This window comes from Rhineura floridana, chromosome 5 (genome assembly GCF_030035675.1).
Source record: "Rhineura floridana isolate rRhiFlo1 chromosome 5, rRhiFlo1.hap2, whole genome shotgun sequence".
Taxonomy (NCBI): Eukaryota; Metazoa; Chordata; class Lepidosauria; order Squamata; family Rhineuridae; genus Rhineura; species Rhineura floridana.
Genome location: NC_084484.1, coordinates 86518795 through 86541236, shown reverse-complemented (window position 1 = coordinate 86541236; position 22442 = coordinate 86518795). Strand labels below are relative to the sequence as shown.

At 38.9% G+C, this 22442-nt stretch overlaps 1 protein-coding gene across 12 annotated transcripts in view; it reads left to right on the top strand.

The window, feature by feature from the left end:
* Positions 1-22442, top strand: part of DMD (dystrophin) — a 2032119-nt gene that overhangs the window by 989677 nt on the left and 1020000 nt on the right. For all 12 annotated transcript variants that reach the window (XM_061627388.1, XM_061627390.1, XM_061627384.1 and 9 more), the window contains 2 exons: positions 5958-6152; positions 16241-16413. In XM_061627388.1, coding sequence (XP_061483372.1) covers positions 5958-6152; positions 16241-16413 — 368 coding nt within the window. The remainder of the gene's footprint in view (positions 1-5957; positions 6153-16240; positions 16414-22442) is intronic.

The window sequence follows — 22442 nt, the reverse complement described above, 5'->3', positions numbered from 1 at the left end:
CTAGTGTAGAATACTGATACAGATCAGGATGGGAGATGGCTGTCTTAGAAAAATTAACGGACAGTTTCAGCCAGAAGTTTAGAGTAAAAGAAGATAAATTTATTGGAATATGACATGATTTTATTATGTGCCTTGAAGTTGATATGACTTATGGTGACCCTATGAATCAGCGACCTCCAACAGCATCTGTTATAAACCATCCTGTTCAGATCTTGTAAGTTCAGGTCTGTGGCTATGGAATTAATCTACTCTTGTTTGGTCTTCCTCTTTTTCTAATCCCTTCTGTTTTTCCAGCATTATTGTCTTTTCGAGTGAATCATGTCTTCTCATGATGTGTCCAAAGTATGATAACCTCAATTTCATCATTTTAGCTTCTAATGATAGTTCTGGTTTAGTTTGTTCTAACACCCAATTATTGTCTTTTTCACGGTCCGTGGTATCTGCAAACCTCTCCTCCAACACCATATTTCAAATGAGTTTGTTTTTCTTTTGTCCACTTTTTTCACTGTCCAACTTTCACATCCATACATAGAGATCGGGAATACCATGGTCTGAAGAGTGTTCAGTAATACATCTTTGGATTTGAGAACCTTTTCTAGTTCTCTCATAGCTGCCCTCTCCAGTCCTGGCTTCTTCTGATTTCTTGACTATTGTCTCCAGTTTGGTTAATGACTGCGCCAAGGTATTGATAATCCTTGACAAATTCAATGTCCTCATTGACAACTTTAAAGTTACATAAATCTTCTGTTGTCATTACTTTCATCTTGACATTCAGCTCTAGTCCTACTTTTGTGCTTTCCTCTTTAACTTCAACAGCATTCATTTCAAACCATTACTGGTTTCTCCTAATAGTATGGTATTGTCTACATATCTTAAATTATTGATATTTCTCCCTCCAATTTTCACACCTCCTTCATCTTGGTCCAATCCCTTTTTTCGTATGATATGTTTTGCAGATTAAACAAATAGGGTGATAAAATACACCCCTGTTTTATACCCTTTGTGATGGGGAACCAATCGGTTTCTCCATATTCTGTCTTTATGGTAGCCTCTCATCCAGAGAATAAGTTGTGCCTCAGGACAATCAGATGCTGTGGCACCCCAATTTTTTTAAAAGCATTCCATAGTTTTTCATGATCTACACAATCAAAAGCTTTGGTGTAATCTATAAAGCACAGGGTGATTTTCTTCTGAAATTCCTTGGTCCATTCCATTATCCAACGTATGATAGAATCAGAGAATAGTGGAGTCTGAAGGGCCTATAAGGCCATCAAACCCCCTGCTCAATGCAGGAATCCAAATCAAAGCATTCCCGACAGATTCCAGCTGCCTCTTGAATGCCTCTAGTGTCGGAGAGCCCACTACATCTCTAGGTAATTGGTTCCATTCTCGTATGGCTCTAACAGTTAGGAAGTTTTTCCTGATGTCCAGTCGAAATCTGGCTTCCGACAACTGGAGCTCATTATTCTGTGTCCTGCACTTTGGGACCATCAAGAAGAGATCCCGGCCCTCCTCTATGTGACAACCTTTCATGTACTTGAAGAATGCTATCATATCTCCCATCAGTCTTCTCTTCTCCAGGCTAAACATGGCCAGTTCTTTCAGTGTCTCCTCAGAGGACTTTGTTTCCAGTCCCCTGATCATCCTTGTTGCCCTCCTCTGAACCTGTTCCACTTTGTCTGCATCCTTCTTGAAGTGCGGAGACCAGAACTGGACGCAGTATTCAAAATGAGGCCTAACTACTGCTGAATAGAGGGAACTAATACTTCACACGATTTGGAAACTATACTTCTGTTAATGCAGCCTAATATAGCATTTGCCTTTTTTGCAGCCACATCACACTGTTGGCTCATATTCAGCTTGTGATCAATGACAATTCCAAGAAATTCCTTGGTCTGTTCCATTATCCAACGTATGTTTGCAATATAATCTCTTGTACCTCTTCCTTTTCTAAATCCAGCTTGGACATCTGGCATTTCTTGCTCCATATATGGTAAGAGCCTTTGTTGTAGAATCTTGAGCATTACTTTACTTGCATCGAATATTAAGGCAATAGTTTGATAATTACTGCATTCCCTGGGATCCCCTTTCTTTGGAATTGGGATATATATTGAATGCTTTCAGTCTGTGGGCCATTGTTCAGTTTTCCATATCTGTTGACAATTTTTTGTCAAAATTTGGACAGGTTTAGTCTCAGTAACTTGTAACAACTCTGTTGGTATGCCATCTGTTCCTGGTGATTTGTTTCTTCCAAGTATTTTAAGAGCAGCTTTCACCTTACATTCTAACATTTCTGGTTCTTCATCATACGGTTCCTCCATGAACGAATCTGTCACCCTTGCATCTCTTTTATAGAGTTCTTCCGTGTATTGCTTCCATCTTCCTTTTATTTCATCTCAATCAGTCAGTGTGTTTCCCTGTTGATTATTCAACATCCCAACTTTTGATTTAAATATCCCTTTAATTTCTCTAATCTTTTGGAATAGGGCTCTTGTTCTACCCTTTTTGTTGTCTTGTTATATTTCTATACAATATCTATTGTAATAGTTCTCTTTGTCCCTATGTACTAGTCGTTGTATAGTTGCATTTAGGGTTCTGACTGTGCTACTATCTCCTTTTGCTTTTGCTTTCCTTCTTTGTTTAACTATTTTAAGAGTGTCAGTCATCCATTGAGGTCTTTCTCCCTTTTTAACTAGAGGTATTGTCATTTTGCATTCTTCCTTGATAACGTCACTGACTTCACTCCATCGTTCTTCTGGTTCTCTATCAACTAAGTTTAAAGTCTCAAATATGTTCCTTATTTGGTCTTTATATTCTTCTGGGATGTTATTTAAATTGTATTTTGGCATTATGATTGCTTTGTTGGTCTTCTTTAGCTTTACTCTGATTTTCTATATGACCAGTTCACGATTCGTGCCACAGTCTGCTCCAGGTCTTGTTTTTGCCAAAAGTATGGAACTTCTCCATCTTCTACTACCAATTATATAATCAATTTGATTCCAGTATTGACTATTTGGTGATGTCCATGTGTCTTTTCGGTTGCTCAAAAAATATGTTCGCAAGAAACAAATTATTGGCTTCACAGAATTCAGTAAGTCTTTCTCCTACTTCATTTCTATCTCCAAAGCCCCATTTTCCCACAATTTCTAGTTCTCCTCTGTTCCCTACTTTGCCTTCCAGTCCCCCATGATTATCAGAACATCTTGTTTTGGTGTGTGAGCAATTTCTTGCTGTACTTCTTTGTAAAATCTCTCCAATTCCTTCTGTCTTTTTATACTGCTCTTCAATTAAAAAAAATTCAGGATGGTTTACATAAATATATAATAATATAACTGAAATGGAAATGCCCCGCCTTCAAGTCGATTCCGACTTATGGCGACCCTGTGAATAGGGTTTTCATGGTAAGCGGTATTCAGAGGTGCTTTACCATTGCCTTCCTCTGAGACTGAGAGGCAGTGACTGGCCCAAGGTCACCCAGTGAGCTTCATGGCTGTGTGGGGATTCGAACCCTGGTCTTCCACTACACCTTAACCACTACACCACACTGGCTCTCTAATAATATAACTACCCTAGGTTTAATTAAGGACAGGATTCAAGAAATAATTGCTAGTCCTGGCACATTGTTAATGAATCTGTAAAGTCTCCAGCTACTTTGGAACTCTGTTTTAAAAGAACAATAAGCCTGTGTGGATTTCATACTGCATTGTGATGGGAGAACTTGTGGCTTTCCAGATGTTGTTACTTCATCAGCCCCGAAGCATGGCCAGTGGTCAGTGATGATGGGAGCTGGAGTCCACCAACATGGATTCTCCACCTCTATGCTACATAAACAGTACAATTCATGCCAAAAGATTGCACAAAAAGTTTTTTTACATCGTCAAAACTTCTTTTCAAATTTTAGGATAAACACATTTAACTTACTAATTGAAATTAATTAACTAATCTTAAATGGGCATTGCATAAGTATATATCCTAAGCTAATCAAACTGGTCATCGAGATATTAGGTTTATTGTTGTAATTAACAGTCCTGCATGGAAAATGGAGACATTAGATAGTCTGTTAACAATGTTGTATAGTTAACACTTCTGGATATGAAGTATGAAAACACAGTATAATTCCTCTTCTGTGTGCGTGTGTGTGTGTGTATATGTACACAAGGGGCTCCTGCCCCTGCTCGCTTCATTCACTCACCCACCCTGCCCAGCCACCTCCTGCAAATCACCCACCCCCATCCTCTTAGAGCTCTCCCAAATCACACACACATGTTCCCTTAGAGCTCTCCCATAGCACTCATCCCATCTCCTTAGGAGCCAACAGAGCCGGGGAGGGGGCTGCTGCAGTCTATTCTGGTTGTTCCTCTGTGGTTTGCTGGGCCATGCATCCACCACTTCTAATCATGCTGTATTTTGCAGCACCGCCCGTCTGTGACCAAGCAAACTGCAGCATGCCAACATCTTTAGATTTTTATGTATATAGAGATAGATTAGGTGGCTTCCATCTGGGCAGCACTAAAATGAAGGCACAGTGAGGGAACTGCACATGACTACTGCAATGGGGGCCATCGTTAAGAATAAAACAAGCTTTGCATTTTGTTTATGCACTTGCATATCACCCAAAAGTCCGAATTGGTTGCATTGAGAAATGATATGTTGCATGAACCAGTCTTTAATGTGTGGTCTATATGTAAAATTCAGTCTAGTTAAAATTTAAAGAAAAATTTAAAAGGATCTTGACACTTAAGACAAGTAATTTGTAAAACACAAAAATATTGAAATACAAACTCAAATTTTGGAACCAAAGCTAATGACTGTGCTATAAACTTGCCACATCTACTTAGAACTTTCTGGAGAGCTCTCCATGATAGGATATCCCCTCTAGCTTGTTTGTTCTTTGTTTTTAGACTTATGTGACTATGCTACTAGGAAAAGTCCACAGAAGCCCCAAAAGCACCAACACACCCATCTTCATGGTCTTAGAATCATGACCAATAATGTCCTGAATGTCTCATAGTTCATTATACTGCCACAAGAGTGGCTGTATACTACAGCTACCGTGGTTTTTTGCATGTTAAATAAAAAATATCCCCCATGCCATTCTGCTGCTTCCCATAAGCTCATTTCAAAACAAAGCCTTACAAAACATATAGTCCTGAACTCAGAAACTCTTGCTTAACCACCTGTGTCTTGCTTTGACACAACAAAGCTGTGTCTTACTTTGACACAGATTTCTATGATAAATAATTAGAGAGATATAATTTTATAGGTTAGATTCTCTGTATAAACAGTAGTAACACAGGAAAGAAGCAAAGTAAGAACACCAACAATGCAAAAATGTAATTCTCTATTTTTGGAGATTTATTTTATTTATTTATTAGATTTATATCCTGCCCTTCCTCCCAGCAGGAGCCCAGGTGTTACCACCACTTACCATATGGTCATGTTACCAAATTCTACACAGCAAGTGGATTGGACTGTGAAAAACCAACCCAAATTGTGTATGCATTTTTACAAATTTGTAGGGCAGTACAGTATCTCGGAGAGGAGGTCAGATCTCCTGCTCTCCTGGGGCATTCACTATAGCTGCCTAATTTCACTGCTTTCTAAAGTTTGATAGAAATATCTATTGGCTATAGGTATGTTCTTTAACACCAAGTTGGGTTTTTTTTTTTTTTGGCCTGTTAGTGAATATTGGCCCATAGTTAGCTATCACAATTCAAGAACTTGATTTATAATTTTGGACAAGTGAGATACAAGTGCATTACTACAGGAAGCATTAAATATTACTGATAGAAATGAATTAGTAAAAACTGCTTACTATGGTTGTACAATTTCAGATGGGGTACTATCAAAGTGACACAAAGTAAATCAAGGGTATCTCGCTATATATGATCTTTTTAAAAAAGTGGAATGCTATTTTTTGAAATTAAAGGGAAAAATCTGTTGTATATTTATACCAGCAAACTGTTTGTGAGGAGACAACTGTTGTGATGACTGAAGGTATGACTGTGGAAACTTCTTACGTGCCTTCTGCATACCTGGCAGAGATCCTTCGGCTTCTACAAGCTTTATCCGATCTGGAAGACCTCCTTAATTCTCCCAGTCTGCAGGGTAGGGACTTTGAGGATCTTGTCAGACAAGAAGAGTTCCTCAAGGTAAGAATCAAGCCATTTTAATAATTCAAATGCAATATATTATAGTTGATGCAACCATCTAGGGAAATTTAGAGATGGGCTGAATTTTTGTGTGTGAATATTTTCTGTATGAAAAGTGGAGACTTTTGTCCTTTTCAGGGATTGTCCTATCTCATGTTTACAATTGTGTGAGGGGATGTGGGGTTCAGCTGCACCATGTCCTCCTTGGCCCTGCCCTCCCCCCCCACGATGAGGGTTCTAAATTGTATGGGAACCCTATGTACATACAGCATGTAGGACTGGATTTAACTAGGTTGTGGAACAGATTGCTCGTCTGTTAGTAGTTAGTCATCATAATTCAAGAATACCCTATTATAACAAAATAACAACAGCAGTTAAGTACCAAGACTGTGCAAGGAGTGTATCAGTTCAGAAAGCATGTGGATAGGTAGAATGGTTGAATGTTTCACCACCACCATCATCTTTGCCAATAGAAAGCTATCATGTCCAGGAGATGGGCTGTAGTTTTCTCCATGATGATCTAGTTTTGTATTTTCTTTTTTTAGGCTACATAGATTATTATTTTAATAAAAAACAGGATATAAATAATAAATATATTCAAGCTAAACTAACCTGTATGCAAGGAAGTTTTTATATATGTGATTATTTAGCTTCATTCTGAAATTGAGACAGTATCAGAAATGCTGTAATACATAGCATTTTTGAATGTGTACATCATTAGCCAGAATAGAAAATAAACAAAAGTACAATTGATATTTTTGACTTTCTGAACAGCAGCCCCAGGCTGTCATGAGCCATGCTAGCAGGGGGTGGACTGGCAAGCAGGAGGGGGTCGAGGAAGACTTGGACTGGGATGTTCCAGTTTGGGAAGGACCCAGTGAAGGGAGGGATGTCGAAGCAGCCCCCACTCTGGACATTGACAGGTCACCTCCAGCAGTCCCAGACACCCCCCTGGAGAGACTACCAGACCAGCCGTTACTCCTCCACCTGATGTGGCGCCTCTCCCAGCACTCGTGGCACCGCCAGACAGCTCTTCCCCTGTAAAGGGAAGGATGGGACAGAAACTGAGGCCCCATCTGCACCCCGGTCCAGGAGGCAAATGCAGCGGGTGATTCAACAAACCCAGCTCAGGAGGAGTCTGCACTTATGCGCACACCTCCAGCCATGACTCAGTGTAAATGCAAGCAGGGAGCCCACCCAGCCCTACTTAAGCTGGGCTAAGGGGAAGGGTTAGTTGCTGAGTCAGCGTCTTAATGCTGCCAAGTTGTGCCTAGTTAGCTGAGAGGGATGCTGAGTTCTGAATGAGTCATGGGTGGATTCATGAAGCACACTGAACTGAACCTTTCTCTTACTTCAATAAAAGAAAAAACTGCAGCTGTGTCTGAGTCTCAGTTCTTCAAGTTCAGGCAGGACATAGGCAATGCATGGCAATCTCAAGGGAGTTTCCAAAAAGCAATTTCTCATACAGTGCTTTGCACAGTGCTGTAGTTTACAAAAGCTTAAACCATGAGGTGCCAAAAGACTTTTTGTTGTTACTGCTTTGGTCAGTTGTTTCTGTAAATTTGCCCTCTTTGCATTTTGTAGATTAGGCTGCAATCCTAATCCCATTTTTGTGGGAATTAGCCACTGAATGGGTTTACTCCCAGATAAATGGGGTTAGGATTGCAATGTAATTTGGGAAATACTAGAGCATATTCAACACTGCAGCTCTGCTGGTACAAGGGAATTCATCTGTAGCAGACTTTTGGGTGACACAGAGGGAGGGGAAGAAATCCCGCAGGCACAGCATGGAATGCAACCCTCAGTTTAAAAACAACAAAAACAAAAGCTGCTAAGAGAGTTTAACTGTACAAAGCAGTAACAACAAAAAGTCTTGTGGAAACTTTTTTTAGTTTTTTTTATTTGTTGGAAAGCAATACAAAACAAAAGATAATGTGTACATCCATAAACCATTAATAAACAATACTAATTTATTTGATGTTAAATCAGTCCATACAAATTTTTCATTTACATTGTCCCCAATAAAAAGCTCAAAATTTTCTTGTAATTTGTTACGCCTATATACTTTTGTTAAGTATATCATGACGTTGTTGCCATTCTTCACTAAATTCAATTATTTATGATGATGTGGTTACTTTATGCAAAAATGTTAGCAACCATATAAATTACTGTTATTTGGTCCTTGTTTTTTATGTATTTTCAATGTTGACAGCTGTATTGGTCAGAGGAGCAATGACCCTGCAAAAGGATTAGTAGCAGATGAATAGATCCCTATTAGTACTCTTTAATGTCATACATTTGTGCATCTTAGTATGATTTATATCCATAAGTAATCACTTGTTCATCCACATGGATTTGATATTATTGTAGCTGACACCAACTTTAATGTTATTGATTAACTTGGTTACAAGTAACTGTTGCTGTAGGTTTAATTTAACTAAATATTAAAATGTCAAGAAATGTGGAAGTTCCATCTTCCTCCCAAATAAATCTATCACAGCAGCCAAATAGATCTTAAAAATTCATACGCTTTGGGAAGGGATATAGTTTTGATCTGAGCTTTGTAATGAATTAATAATTATTTCCTAGTGAAATCATTCATCATGGTCATTATCCTGAAGTAAAAATAGAAACATAGTGCATCACTTGTATAGCTGCTGGTTGGAGAAGGTTTAAAATTAAATTGTTGATTTTTATCCCTAGAAGATTTACATGAATCAATTTCAAGACAGTAGTAGGCAGAACTACATTTTAATGTGTGTTTTATTTTTAAAATCCAAATAATAACATATTTAATCAATGCCTTTTTATGGAAAAAATCTAAAATGCTGGCACAATATATTCATTAGAAATTGTGCAAGTTAGCATTTAAAGATGACTTTTTAAAAGTGAAAAGCTACAGCCTGGTTTTTCTAGAACCCAGGATATGTTTCTTGCATTGTGTGGCTGTAAAGACTGGTTTCTAAATCCCCAACCCTCCCACTGGAATGATTTGTGGAGCAATGGAACCACCACCACATTCACAACCACGGTGCACATTGCAGTGGTGGAAGGTGGAGCAGACAGGATTATCAAGCCGCATGCCATCATGCAACCAGCAGGGAACCCAGCAGATCCAAGATTGGCTCAGCCCCAAATCTTCCCTGCCCTTTGAGTGCCTTGTTTTTGTGCTTTCCTCTGGCCTTCGTCAGTATGGATACCAACAGTGGGGCTCTTGTCTGGCCACGTTTGGCAGCTGGTTGGAGGCCGGCTGAGCCAGGAAAACTGAGCCAAGGGGCACCTCCACCTAATCCAATCCCTGGGCCCAGCCATGCATAAGGTGGGGGAAGGTTGGATTGCTCTGTCCCTATGTAAGAACATAAACCAAATGGGTAAAGAATTATGGAGTAGCCTTTCCAGCATGTGTGTGTATGCACATCTGTATCTGGAATCTTCTTCCTTGAAGGATTAACCATCAGACTTTATGCTCTCCAGTAGAATATTCTATTTTTTTTTAATTTGCTCATTAGTTTACTATCTCTCATAAACACACTATGATATATATTATACTTGAAAGGTAATGGGTGGCATGCAAAAGTTATCTTCCTCTGACAGTGATTGCCCCAAGAGGTCATCCAGTAAGTTTCATGAATAAGTAGATAATTCCAACCTAAGCTCCCCAGTTCCAGTGGAACAATCCTAGTCCAGTTCACTCTACTGATAAGCAGGACCAGGAATATGTCAATAAATACTGATTTCCATAAGGATGACTTCTGACAGCATATAGCATTTGTAGGTGAATAGAAGAGATCTCCACTAAAAATATATTTTCCAGATAAATAATTATAATCTTTTCTGTATGCTTTGGCTGTGATTTTTGTCTTTATCCTCAAAGATTATATATTTAAATCTAGCAGTTCTCCTTAGGAATCTGCACCGTTTCTGTTTATGCTAGATATTCATTAATCACTCTAAACCTTTCATTCTCCGAGCAAAAATGCATTCATAATCCTCTTTAAATGTGCTGGATATATGAAAGTTGTAACAAATATTATGATTCATAGTTCTAGTACATATTTAAGATTGTGATTTAGCGGTGGATCTTTTTTCCCCATTCATGAATAGTACAAGCTGTGCTTCTCCTGTTTATGCTATCAGTATAAAAACTGAAATATGATTACAGATTTGGTATTCATTCCAGAACAATGCCTCATCCTGTACATATTTTGTTTTCCAAAAATGTATTTGCATTTTTGTAAAAGAAATGCACATCTGGATTCTGTCAAATAAGTATAGGAAAGAACTGAGAAACTCAGTTTTACAAATGAGATCTAAATGGTAAAGTTTAAGATAGTCCTTCCCTGTAGCTGTGCAAAACCCAATTAACTAAAATCTCTACAACCCATGTGAATGAAGACACTTTCCAACTTGATTTGGTCAGTAAGAAAATATTTGAGAGATGCTTCTCACACAAATTTCTCAATACTTGAATTAGTAGAAAATGTTTTCCGTACCTGTCAGAGAGGGACAAATCTTATAGAGCAAAAATAAATGGTCATCAGAAATTCCTATGCTTTGATTTAACTTTTCCAGAGCAATGAAACTGATCCAGTTCCCAAAGGCTGCTGTCATTTCATCTGCTAATGGGCTCCTCTAAGCCTCCCCCCCTCTCCACTCTTAAAATGAAATCTGAGTGCATTTTTCTTAGCCAGGTTACAAAATCTCTGATGACATCTAAAGTAGCTTGAAAATTATTTCTTCTGTGCAAATACAAGTATTATTTTTATAAATATAGTCACAGTTCAATAACAAAAAAGCAGGAAGGGAATCATACTTGCACATATGTATGTACATAAAGAGAAAGCAGGGGGGTGTCTGGTTCAGAGCGAGAACCACCAGTCGGAGACGAGGGTGCAGTCAATTCTTGTTTTATTAAAGTAATGGATACATCAAAGGCTGAGCGCCTCATAGAAACCCCTATGCTAACTCACTACAATCCCTAACTGCACTCTAGACATGCTGTGCAACTTGTTAGGAAAGTTGACTCAGCGCCCACTTCCAGGCGTGGTAGCCTCAAATAGGAGAGGTCTTGGGGCATAACCTCTCACTCCGTCGCACACATGCCTCCTTCTGCCCTGTCCACTTCTCCCGACGTTGTGAGCGCGGTGAGGGGGGGCGAGCCTCTGAGGGCTCATCGGACAGCACAGGTTCCTGATCGGCAGGCGAGAGAGTGGAGGGCGGGGAAGCGTCAAGCGTTTCTAAGATACTGCTTGGTGAAGGAAGAGTGTCTGCTCTCTCAGGAGCATCCCCCAACAGTCCCGTGGGAGTTCTGGGGGGCTAAGCGCTGTCCCATTGAGGGGCAGGACCAGCCATGGGAACTGGTGGGGTGGGCGACTCGCTCTCTTCCCCAAGGTCAGAGTTAGACTCAACAACAGCTGGATCGCCCATGCTCCCTAATGGCTGAGGCTTCTGAAACTCATGCCTTCCCCCTCCTTCCTCGGGAAGGAGGCTGGGTCCGTCACCCCTGGGCTCAACAGGGGGAACACACATATGTAATCATAGTATCAGAGAAATTTCAGGACAAAATGGTATTTACACATAAGAACACAAGGAGAGCCTGCTGGATCAGGCCAATGGCCCATCTAGTCCAGCATCTTGTTCTCACAGTGTGAATATTGTGAATTCACATTTTTCACAGCTGCCATCCAATTAATCTTCATTGAACTATGTACTATGACCCCAAGGTCTTGTTCCTGGTGGTCAGTCACTGCCACTTCAGACCCCATGAACATACGTGTGAAATTAAAATTTGCTCCAAGATGAATCACTTTACACGTTTTACACTGAATTGCATTTGCCATTTCCCTGCCCATTCACTCAGTCTGGAAATATCCTTTTGGAGCTCTTCACAATCCCTTTTTGTTTTCAGCACCCTGAAGAATTTGGTATCATCAGCAAACTTGGCTACCTCACTGCTCACCCCTAACTCTAGATTGTTAAAAAGCACAGGTTCCAATACTGAATCTTGGGGGGACTCTACTTTCTATATCCCTCCATTGGAAGAACTGTAAATTTGTTCCTGTACTTCCTGTTCCTTAAACAGTTACTGATACACAAGAGGATGTCTCCTCATATTCCTTGACTGCTAAGCTTACTCAGGAGTCTTTGGTGAGGTGCTTTGTCAAAAGCTTTTTGAAAGTTGAAGTACACAGTGTCAGCTGGATCACCTCTATTTAACACTCTCAAAGAACTGTTATAGGAACTCTAAAAGACAGAAGCCATGCCAATTATGTTTCAGCAATAACAAATACTCGTTCTTCTATATGCTTGGTAATTTTATCTTCGGCAGTGTTTTCCACAAGTTTTTCCAGAACAGATGTTAAGCTAACCGGCCTGTAGTTTCATGGATTCCTCCCGGATCTCTTTTTTAAAAATTGGTGTTAAATTGGCCACTTTCCAGTCCTCATGTACAGAAGCTGATCTGAAGGACAAGTTATATATATTTCTGTTAGCAGATCAACAATTTAACTTTTGAGTTATTTAAGAACTCTCAGGTGAATGCCATGTGGAGCTGGTTATTTGTCAGTTTTAATTTTTTATAAGCAGAGGAGGCTGGTCTGTTGGGGCAAATGGGACAGTGTCCCACAAACCTCAGTCTGCCTTCCGCCAGCCCCTACCTGCCTGCCTTCTTATTTACAACTACTCCAGGGCATGACTGATTTAAATCAAATTGATTTAAATCGTGTTTAAATCGCTTCTCTGAATGATTCAATTTTAATGATTTAAATCACAGTTTAACTCATTAGTGAGGAAGATTTGATTTAATCATTTTTAGTAGAAGTACATTATTGTTTAATATAACCTTAATACATATTCAGAGAAGTTGGTTTCATTAGAAGGTAGGTACACATTAAGCAATTTTGTCTGAATTGTTTTCAGATTAATTTTCATCAGAAAATTGGATGATAATTTAGTCATTTTAGTACTAAAGCAGAATGAACTTGTTCAGGAGATGAGCCAGCTCCAACTGTTCAATTTATCATGATATTTTTGTCATGATGTGCCAGAATCACCACCACCAAACAGGCTTTTAAATTATACAAAATTGTACTAAGACTGCTTATTCTTCTGGTTAGTTTTCTTCTTCAACAAACAACATTAACAAAACACACACATAGATAAATAGTTAACTATTTCAGTTTTTAGATAAATTTAAAGTTTTTTAAAAAAAAATAAAATTTAGGCAATTTCAATCAAGTCAACTGGAGAAACTTACAGTATTGGGTGCTATAGTTAACTTAGTCGTCTTCTTCACCTTTGTCTTCCTTTTTCATTGTCTGGAAAAGAAATACAAACTTTCCTGCTTTTTCAGTTCTCAATTTATTTCTCAATTTAGAATGAATTAGTCCAAAGCAAGAAAAAAATTCTGTCTACACCTGCAGAAGAGGCTACTGCTCTTAAGAGTTAGTTTACCACTTCAGTGGTCTCCTCCTTGTTCAGATCTACTCCATCTCCCCAAATTCTCTATTCACTGACCTTCTCTATGTACTTTGTACTTAGAGAGAGGCAAGGCCTTGAGACAGAGAGTGTGCACTTCATGTACACCACCTGCAGAATAGGACTGATCAGGTTATCTCTCATCTCCATAAACTGCTGTTAATATATTCATAGAATATAATTAGAAGTTGTATAATTATTATTCATGATGATATCTTTGACTTAGGCTCTCATTTTATTAATTGTTTTAAGAAAAGTTTGAAATCAATTTAAATTTAAAAAATCCATTTTTTTAAAGTGGTTTTTTATCATTGATTTTTATCAAACCTGCTTCAGGGGATGGCACTGCCTGACAGCTTCCTCCTGATTAGTCTCAGTGTTGCCCTTATAGAACTTAGCAGCAGCAGCAGCAGCAGCAGGAGAACAAAACTAGAATTGTACTGCCTATCATTGGCAGTGGTTGCACCTGTCATTGGCTCTAGGTCCATCTACTGTTGGCCTCCTGTTTTATGCCCTACCAATCCCAATAGACACCAGCAGCCACCACAGTCTATGAGGCCTAGAACTTTGTCTCTTACCACCGTTATTTACCTCAGTTCCTCAGACTCCCTTCCTGGAAGGTTAGTTCAGACACATGAATGTGCCCTGTATCTTCCACTGTGAAGACAGATGCAAAGAATTCATTCAGCTTCTCTGTAATCTTCTTATCCTCCTTTAGCACACCTTTGACTCCCTTGTAATCCAAAGGTACAACAGCCTCCCTAGCTGGTCTCCTGCTAGGCAAAAGTCCATTTACATATAACCTGATGTGGTCACTGTTCCCAGACGGTTCAACAGTTACATCTCGAACCAAGTCCAGGGTGCCACTTGAGGTCCAAGGTTGCCACCCAAAGTACACATTTACTTGCACTGAAAGAGGCAAAGTAATTTGGATTTCTTTAGAGAAGAGCATAGCAACTATTAAAATAATGTCACCATGGCATTTAACATAAAACAAATTATCCCAAAGATACACACCTCTTTGATCTGTCTTTGGTAAGGTTTAATTAAGCTTGTTCAGTGAGATTGAGTGAATAAAGGTGCTGCATTTCTTACATTAAGGACCATACTAGAACAGTCAAGTGGAAGATCTCTGGGAGCTCATGAAATAGCAGAATGATCAGCAGACAACTTTCTGGGACAGCTTCCTTAGCTAGATACTTTGGGCACACCATAGCTGTTGAACCCGGAGGCTGCAGTCTTGCTCATATATATGTTGTTTCAAATCCCATTGATTCCAATGGGACTGTAGCAGCCTTCTATGTGCAGAATGACAGCATGACAGGACTGATGCACCTATCCCTGAGAAGGAACAAAACAAGGGTGACATTCTAGCCTTCTCATAAAGCTTCTGCAGAAGAGCTCTGTCTGTTTTTCAGGTTTGAAGAATATAAACAGTTGAAAGTTCACTGGCTTCATTGCCTAAAGAAGACCCATGTTGTGTGTGTGTGTGTGTGTGTGTGGGAGATAAATGCTATAGAATAATGCCTGAAAGTGAGGGCTGGGAATGGCCCCTTCTCCAGTTCCATGCATTTTTATGCCAAAAGCCACAGTTTTAATGTTCAACCACTTGGGTTTATAGCAAGGAGATATTTTTATCTTTTGAGTAATATTTCTGAAGCCAAAACTGTCAAAATTTTGTACAGAAGTTGCTCAGGAAAAACAAGTATGCAGGTGAGAACATGGAAAATTAAAATTGTTTAAAAGTTAAAACATGCTGGTAGATTGCCCAACAGGAAGCAGGAAGGGGAAAACTTCAGATAAAGAAGTGCCAGCACTGGCCTTGGCCTGCCTTGTTAATGACCCTGTGGCATCTCACCAAACAAGTCTTTAGGTTTTCTAGCTAGCTATTCCGTTAAGAGTTAATGTGTTACAAATTATTTTTTAGATCCATAATGTACTTTATCCACAGGAATTATAATATCAACATGTGATATTATCTCAAAATATACAGTTAGGCAGTTGGTATTCCCTGGCTGCTGCGTATCCTCAGTCTTCATTGGGTTTTTTTGGGGGGGGGATGTCTCCCAGAACATTTTTTCCTAAGTTTTTGTTTTACTTCTGCAATCTTTGGTGTTTCCCAAATCTTGCTGACAACCATCCTCGTGTATGTGGATGGTGCTATTTTGGCTACATAAGAGCAGCACTCAGAAAAAGTTCACGATCAGTATTTAAAAATACACATGTGCATGTGCGCTTACACTCTCTCTCTCTACGTTACATACTTAAAATGTTAACAAGCTTTTCCTACCTCTTCTTTTGCCTCTTATAGAGAACCCTTCCACTAAACCTATCCACCAAAATAACTTCTTTCACCCCCTTAGTTCATGTAGTTCCTCACACACACCCAGAGGGCCATAACTATCTCACACTCCATCTCTAGTACTGTATGTTTTCTGCCCTACTACTCTCACTGCTTCATCTCTCATAAAGTCTCAGGACTATACTCATTCTTAATCAAGAGCTAGAAGTATCCTATACCAACTATATAATTTAGACAAAAGGTTGCTGCTTCTTTTCAATTGCACCTGATATGTTTTTTTGTTTTGTTGTTGTTTAATATGGCATTGCAGAAGATAAAAGACAGCCTAGGGAGATACTCAGGTCAGATTGAAGTTATTCACAATAAGAAGACAGCAGTTTTAAAAAGTGCCACACCTGGAGAAGCTGGAAGGATACAGGAAAGGCTGATACAGCTTACTTACCAGTGGGAAAAAGTTAACAAGATGTATCGGGACAGACAAACGTAAGTAAATTCTTTACATTAGTCTGCTATCTATTATAAGCCTCATTAGCATTTGCCTTACATAGTGCAGTTGCACCTTTGGGTTTTCTTTATGGAAAGTATTTTGTTGATTCCACATTGAATCTGTCTTAATATTGGATGGTGTTGGTATTTCTATATGGATGAGTTGATGTATTCATACAATCCTTTGACTAAAAATAGTTTAATACATCTCACTATTTGCATTATTGCAACCAACCTAAAATAAATATCTCCCTAGATAAAGGCCAGATGATTATTTTCCTGACTTTTGGAGTGACCGGAGGGGGCGGGGAGGAGGATGAGAGGGGGGAAATCTGAAGAAGTAATGTGAACCTACCTTTCAAGCACAAACTGCTTTTGTGATGGAAGCCACTCTGTAAGTTTTAAAATTATAAATTGCAAGTTTAGAAGCACAGTAAAATATGCATAGATTGTTGCACCCATAGTTGAAGGTGTTAAGTAAAAAGAAGGCTGCATCTTTGTTAAGGTTAATCAACATTGCATATATATTTTGGCAACTAATTGGCAGGAGCTTGAGAACAGTACTGTACAACTCTAGTAATGCCCAGATTGACTGCAAGATAAAACACTTGGGCAAAAACCCCTGAAGTCTCTTCAGAAAGCCCTGCCTTCAGTGGATTACGTAAGCCTCTTCCCATTTCTCCCCTCTTAAGTAAGAGAACCTGCCTTCTGCAAAAGTACCAGTTATGACAAGGATAGTACAGAAGGTCAGAAAGTAGAGATGTCCACATACAAATATCCCCACTGTGTGAAACTGTTACAAGGAAATCAAGTCTAAGCCAATATTGTCTACCTTCCCAGCCGTTTTGGCCAGCCAGGCACCAATCAACCAGCCACCATGTCAGTTCCATATAGCAAAATAGCAATATTCACACAGAACCACCATCATTCTTAATTACACATGCACGGGAGTGCATGTATGTATAGCTGCAGTGTCATCATGTTAAACTGCAATTACCACTCCCCCATGTCATTCTGGTGGTTCACATAAGCACATTTGACAAAGGAAACATACAAACCTTGTACTGTTTGGACTTAGAAACGCTTCCTTAACAAGCCTGCAGTTTTCATGGTATAATTTTTTTAAAAAAAATCAGGGAAAATCCACAGGTTAAAGTAAAAAAAATAAAGAAAATGGTGCAAAAAAAAAAGATGCAAAGAAACCCAGAAGTGGTTTGAACTTTTTTCTTAAGAAATTCTCATATTTGCCCTCAAATTTTAAAACAGAGGTGTAACCACAGTACTAGTAGTCCTTTTCAGTTAATTGCCCTGTCATGTAAGGTGCTCCTTTTGGTATTGTCAAGTTACAAAAACTCTAGTAATTGACTTCCAATAAATTTATGAAAATTAACATGTTGAATCACTGTGCATTTGAACTACAATCAAAATGGCCACTGGGAGTAAAAGGACTACAAACAAGATGGCTGCCATGAGAAACATCAGGAGAATCAGACAATAAGCAGAATGGCTACTGGGAGGACTACGAACAAGATGGCCACTGCGAAAAACAGTGGGAAAGTCAAAGGCTTTTTAGAAGGAATAGAGGATTCATTGCAAAATGTGTTATTTGAGAAAGAGCAGTTTGAGCTAATGGTTCTCTTTAAGCTAAAAAAATGCTATACCTCCTGAGCTGAGCAAAGCAGATGTTGCTTAGCAGTTGGGCCCAATTTCATTTCCTGTTCTCCCAAGATGGTTTCCTCTGGGCTTAGCTCTGATTTTTCCCTTATATTTGTAACTGTTTGCCTTCTAAATTTCACTTTCTTTCTCTCCCTTCTTCCCCCTTTATTTTAAGCTCTGCTTCCTTTTAAAAGAAAAAAAGAGCATATTTTATTCCCACCCACCCCAGCTCAGGGTGCTGTTGCCTCCAGCCAGGTAGTGGCAGATGCTTTCTTTGCCCTACAGAGAAGCTTTTCTCAAGTGTGTGTGAATGTGAGTGTCAGTGTGTGCGAGAGAGAGGTATGTCTGCGATTTGTGTAAGACAGAGAGAAATGTATTTGTGTGTACATGAGTATATTAAGGTGTAATTGTTACTATTATTACTACAATTATATTCCACCTTTTAATAATCTGAAGGTGTACTTCATGGTTCTCCTCCTCTCTACCTTATTCTTAGATTTGCATATAATATATATTACAAATTAACAGTGGTGAAATCTAAAGGTGGAATTGTAAGCATAATTGTAGAGGAGTGAATCCCTGCAGATCGTTGAACTCTGCAAATAATCAAAGCATTCTCACAGTGGGGAGGAGAGTCTGGCTGGGAGTCCAGAGTCTGTGAGTTCAAATCCCCGCTTGTGTCTCCTGGGTGTAAAGGGCCAGCTAAAGATCACCGCATAGTGAGTGGCTCAGGGCTTACGTGTAGGGTTGCCAGGTCAGTAGCATCCCAAACCCTGAGATTTTGGGGGCGGGCCCGAGTGATGTCATGGGGCAGGTACAAGTGATGTCATGGGGCAGGCAGGTCCAAGCATGATACATTAAGCATCAACCACAGTTGCTTAGTGCATACAATTCGTACAAAAACATTTATCTGATTGGAAATTAAGATAGAAATCTTACCTAAATGGGAACCACCTGGGTAGGGAACATTTAATCTAGCCGATTAGCTTCTGGCAAAAAAGGGTTCAAGTGCCTTCAGGCCAGGCCAGTCACAACACACCTACTAAGGGACTAAGCCCCATAGAACTCAACAGGACTTCTCAGTAGATATGTTTTAGATTGTGTTGATGGTAAAGCTTGACAAGGGATCCTCTACAAAGATATCCATATCCAAGTAGGGTTGGCAACCCCCTGCCTGGAATGCCCTGCTCCTACCTTTTAACGTCCAAATTTCTTTACAGATTTGACCCTTCACTTTAGAAAGCTGTCTGAGTAATGAGTAAGAAGATTCTCTACCCTTTTTTGTCTCCCCTGTGGGCTACTATAAACTCATTTTATCAGCCAACCCAATTCCAGTGAATATAATTGACAGAGAGAAAGCACACATGATTTGGTCAACTTTCACAGGCAGTAGCTTAGGAACAACAACAATTGCAGCCATGCTGCCCAGTATGTGAATTCTCTTTTACCACTATTGGACAAGAAACAAACAACTAGGTGAATCATCAGCGGGTTTAAGAAGGTTGAGTGGAGCGCATGGAACCACTGTTGTTGTTTCTATGGATAAAAGGGGGTGAGGATAAAGGTAAATGAAATATAAATAGAAAAAGAAGAACAAAAGACAGTGATGATTTCTTAAATGCAATACCATACCAACCACAACAAGATTCCTATGAGTAAAGCAGAAAACTAAGCATCTCACAACCAGTCAGTATTCCTAACCAAAAACCAAAAATACGATAAATGAAGAAATATTTGTATAAGCATGACTATCAAATATATTTATTATTTACACAACCTGTAAAGATATTTATAGTGCAATCCTATGTTTATTTATTCAGAATCAAGTCCCAGTGTATTCAGTGGGGCTTACTCAAACAGGGACAGAACTGCAACCTCAAGTGATAAGCAACTTCATTCATGCAACCCAAAATTCAGAATCATGCCACTTTAAGCTGTTTTGCAACTGTTTATACTTGTTTTTATGGTTATTGAATTTTAAAGGGATTTATTTCTTATTGTGAGCTGCCTTGGTTTCCAGACTGCAACCCTAACTCACAGGGTTGTTGGAAAGATTCCCATATACACACATGCATTGGAGATGTAAAAATACATACACCCCATATAATAGTTTATTGTCAAAACCAGTTGATCATTGCAGAAGATTAAAAAAATAAAATCAGTATTAGTTTCCAACATAATAAAAACAGTGATACCTAAGTAAGCCCTGCCTAATTGCTTTAAAAATAGGATTGGAGGGGGAGGGAAAGATATACAACACAAACACAATTCTTTCCTATGTTCACTCAAAAGTCCCATCAATTTACATCACAATCCTAACCATGTCTACTCAAAAAGAAGTCCTATTGAATTCAGTGGGGTTTACTCTCGGTATGTTTACTCTGGAAAATCAAGTACTAGATGATGAAGATTATTATTATTATTATTATTATACCGTCCCATAGCTGAAGCTCTCTGGGCAGTTTACAACAATTAAAAACATTAAAAACAGGTATACAAATTTAAACCATTAAAACCCATAAAAACAGATAAGCAAGTTAAAAACGAATGTTATTCAAATGCTGTTAACATGCCTGGAAGAAGAGAAAAGAGGGTTAAAGCTTCAATTTGGGAAGTTTGCAAAGGACTGCCCTATTCAAAATTTAAACCTGTCTGACTCCTACACACAGGAGATAAAAAGACTGAAAGCTTACTTACTCAATCTGTGAGATGTTCAGAAAAGCAGGAAAAAGCACGTTTCTGAGCCTTGGGCCAGTCACTTCCTCTCAGCCTCAGAGGGAGGCAATGGTAAACCCCCTCTGAATACCGCTTACCATGAAAACCCTATTCATAGGGTAGCCATAAGTCGGGATCGACTTGAAGGTAGTCCATTTCCATTTTCAGGAAATTGGAAAAGGATCCAGTTAATTTCCTCCATTACAAAAATGAGGCAAATTCTATAATAATGTTTTTTAAAACTTACAGTTTAAGAACATACCTATAGCGTATATATTTCTATTGAACTCTAAAAAGCAAGAAAATTAGACAGCTAAAGTGAATGTGCCGGAGGAGCAGGAGACCAGACCACCTCTCTGACATATTGTACTGGCCTACAAATTGTAAAAATGCAAACACAATTTGGGTTGGTCTTGCACAGGGATCAGGGATCTTGAGAGCACAGTGAGACTTATCCCTATTTTATACTGTGTTCAGCTCAGTCACATGACCTAGAGACCCAGTAGAAGTTATAATGGCAAAATGGGTGGTGTAAGTCAAACTCTATTTTAAAGGCTTGTTTTTTCTCTGCTAGGCCCCGGGCTGGCTCAGCTGACAGTAGCCCCACTCCTGAATAGTTTGGAATAGGAGTAAATTACCCTGGCATAATTTACTACAATGTAAAATACACTGGCTTGCTATAGTTTGGGTAGTTCTAAAGTGTAACTTAGAGACAGATGCATGATCTGGGAAGGATTCCAGATTCATTGTATGGGTTTTTTTTCTTTTAGACAACTCGGCATCGTCTGTATTATGCAGGATTCTTCTGTTTATCTCTGTGGCATCTGCAGCAGTGAAAAGGAGTTATATTTGCCTCACATGGTGAGGTGCTCACAGAGAGAATAACAATGTTTTCTCACAGATTAGCCTCAGACAAATTTTTGCTCTCTACTAAAGAAAAGGAATTCCAATACTTTTTTTAAGAGGTTTTAGCCTCTAGCTAGATTCCCCCCCCCTTTATCTCTCCTAAAATTGATTTGTTGTGGCAATGGCTATGGTGGATATAAAATGTGGAAGTCATTCTCTGATTTCTTCTTGGGATTTCTGTAGTTGGGGTTGTATCCTTGAAAATCAGATTATATTATATTTGCTTTCTTAAGCTCTGATCCCCCATTCACAGCTATATCTGCTGGCTTCTGCAGCAGAGAAGGCTGTCCTAATTTGATGTGCAGGGGAATTTCAAAAGCTGAGCCAAATATTTACTGTTTAATTGTTTCTAGATTCCATATATTTGATTTTGATTTAATATTTTTATTTTTGCTCAGAGCTGTTCAGAACTATAACCAAGTCTTTAACTTGCTGTTTATAACTTATCATATCATATTAAAATAGTAATATTTAAATGTGTATATTTTTCAAAATGTTTTTAATTGTTGTAAACCACCCAGAGAGCTTCGGCTATGGGGCGGTATACAAATGCAATAAAATAAATAAATAAATAAAACAAAACAAAACTAGAGATGGGATCTGCTGCCCGATGCTGCTTTGAAAGCATTGCATTGTCCTTACACAGTATTGATTTGAGTTCGTTCTTTGACTGTTATCCATTGCTTTCAGTTAGCAAGCAAAGCAGACTGATCAGTTTAACTTATTTTCAATGTGGTAAAAATCCAGTA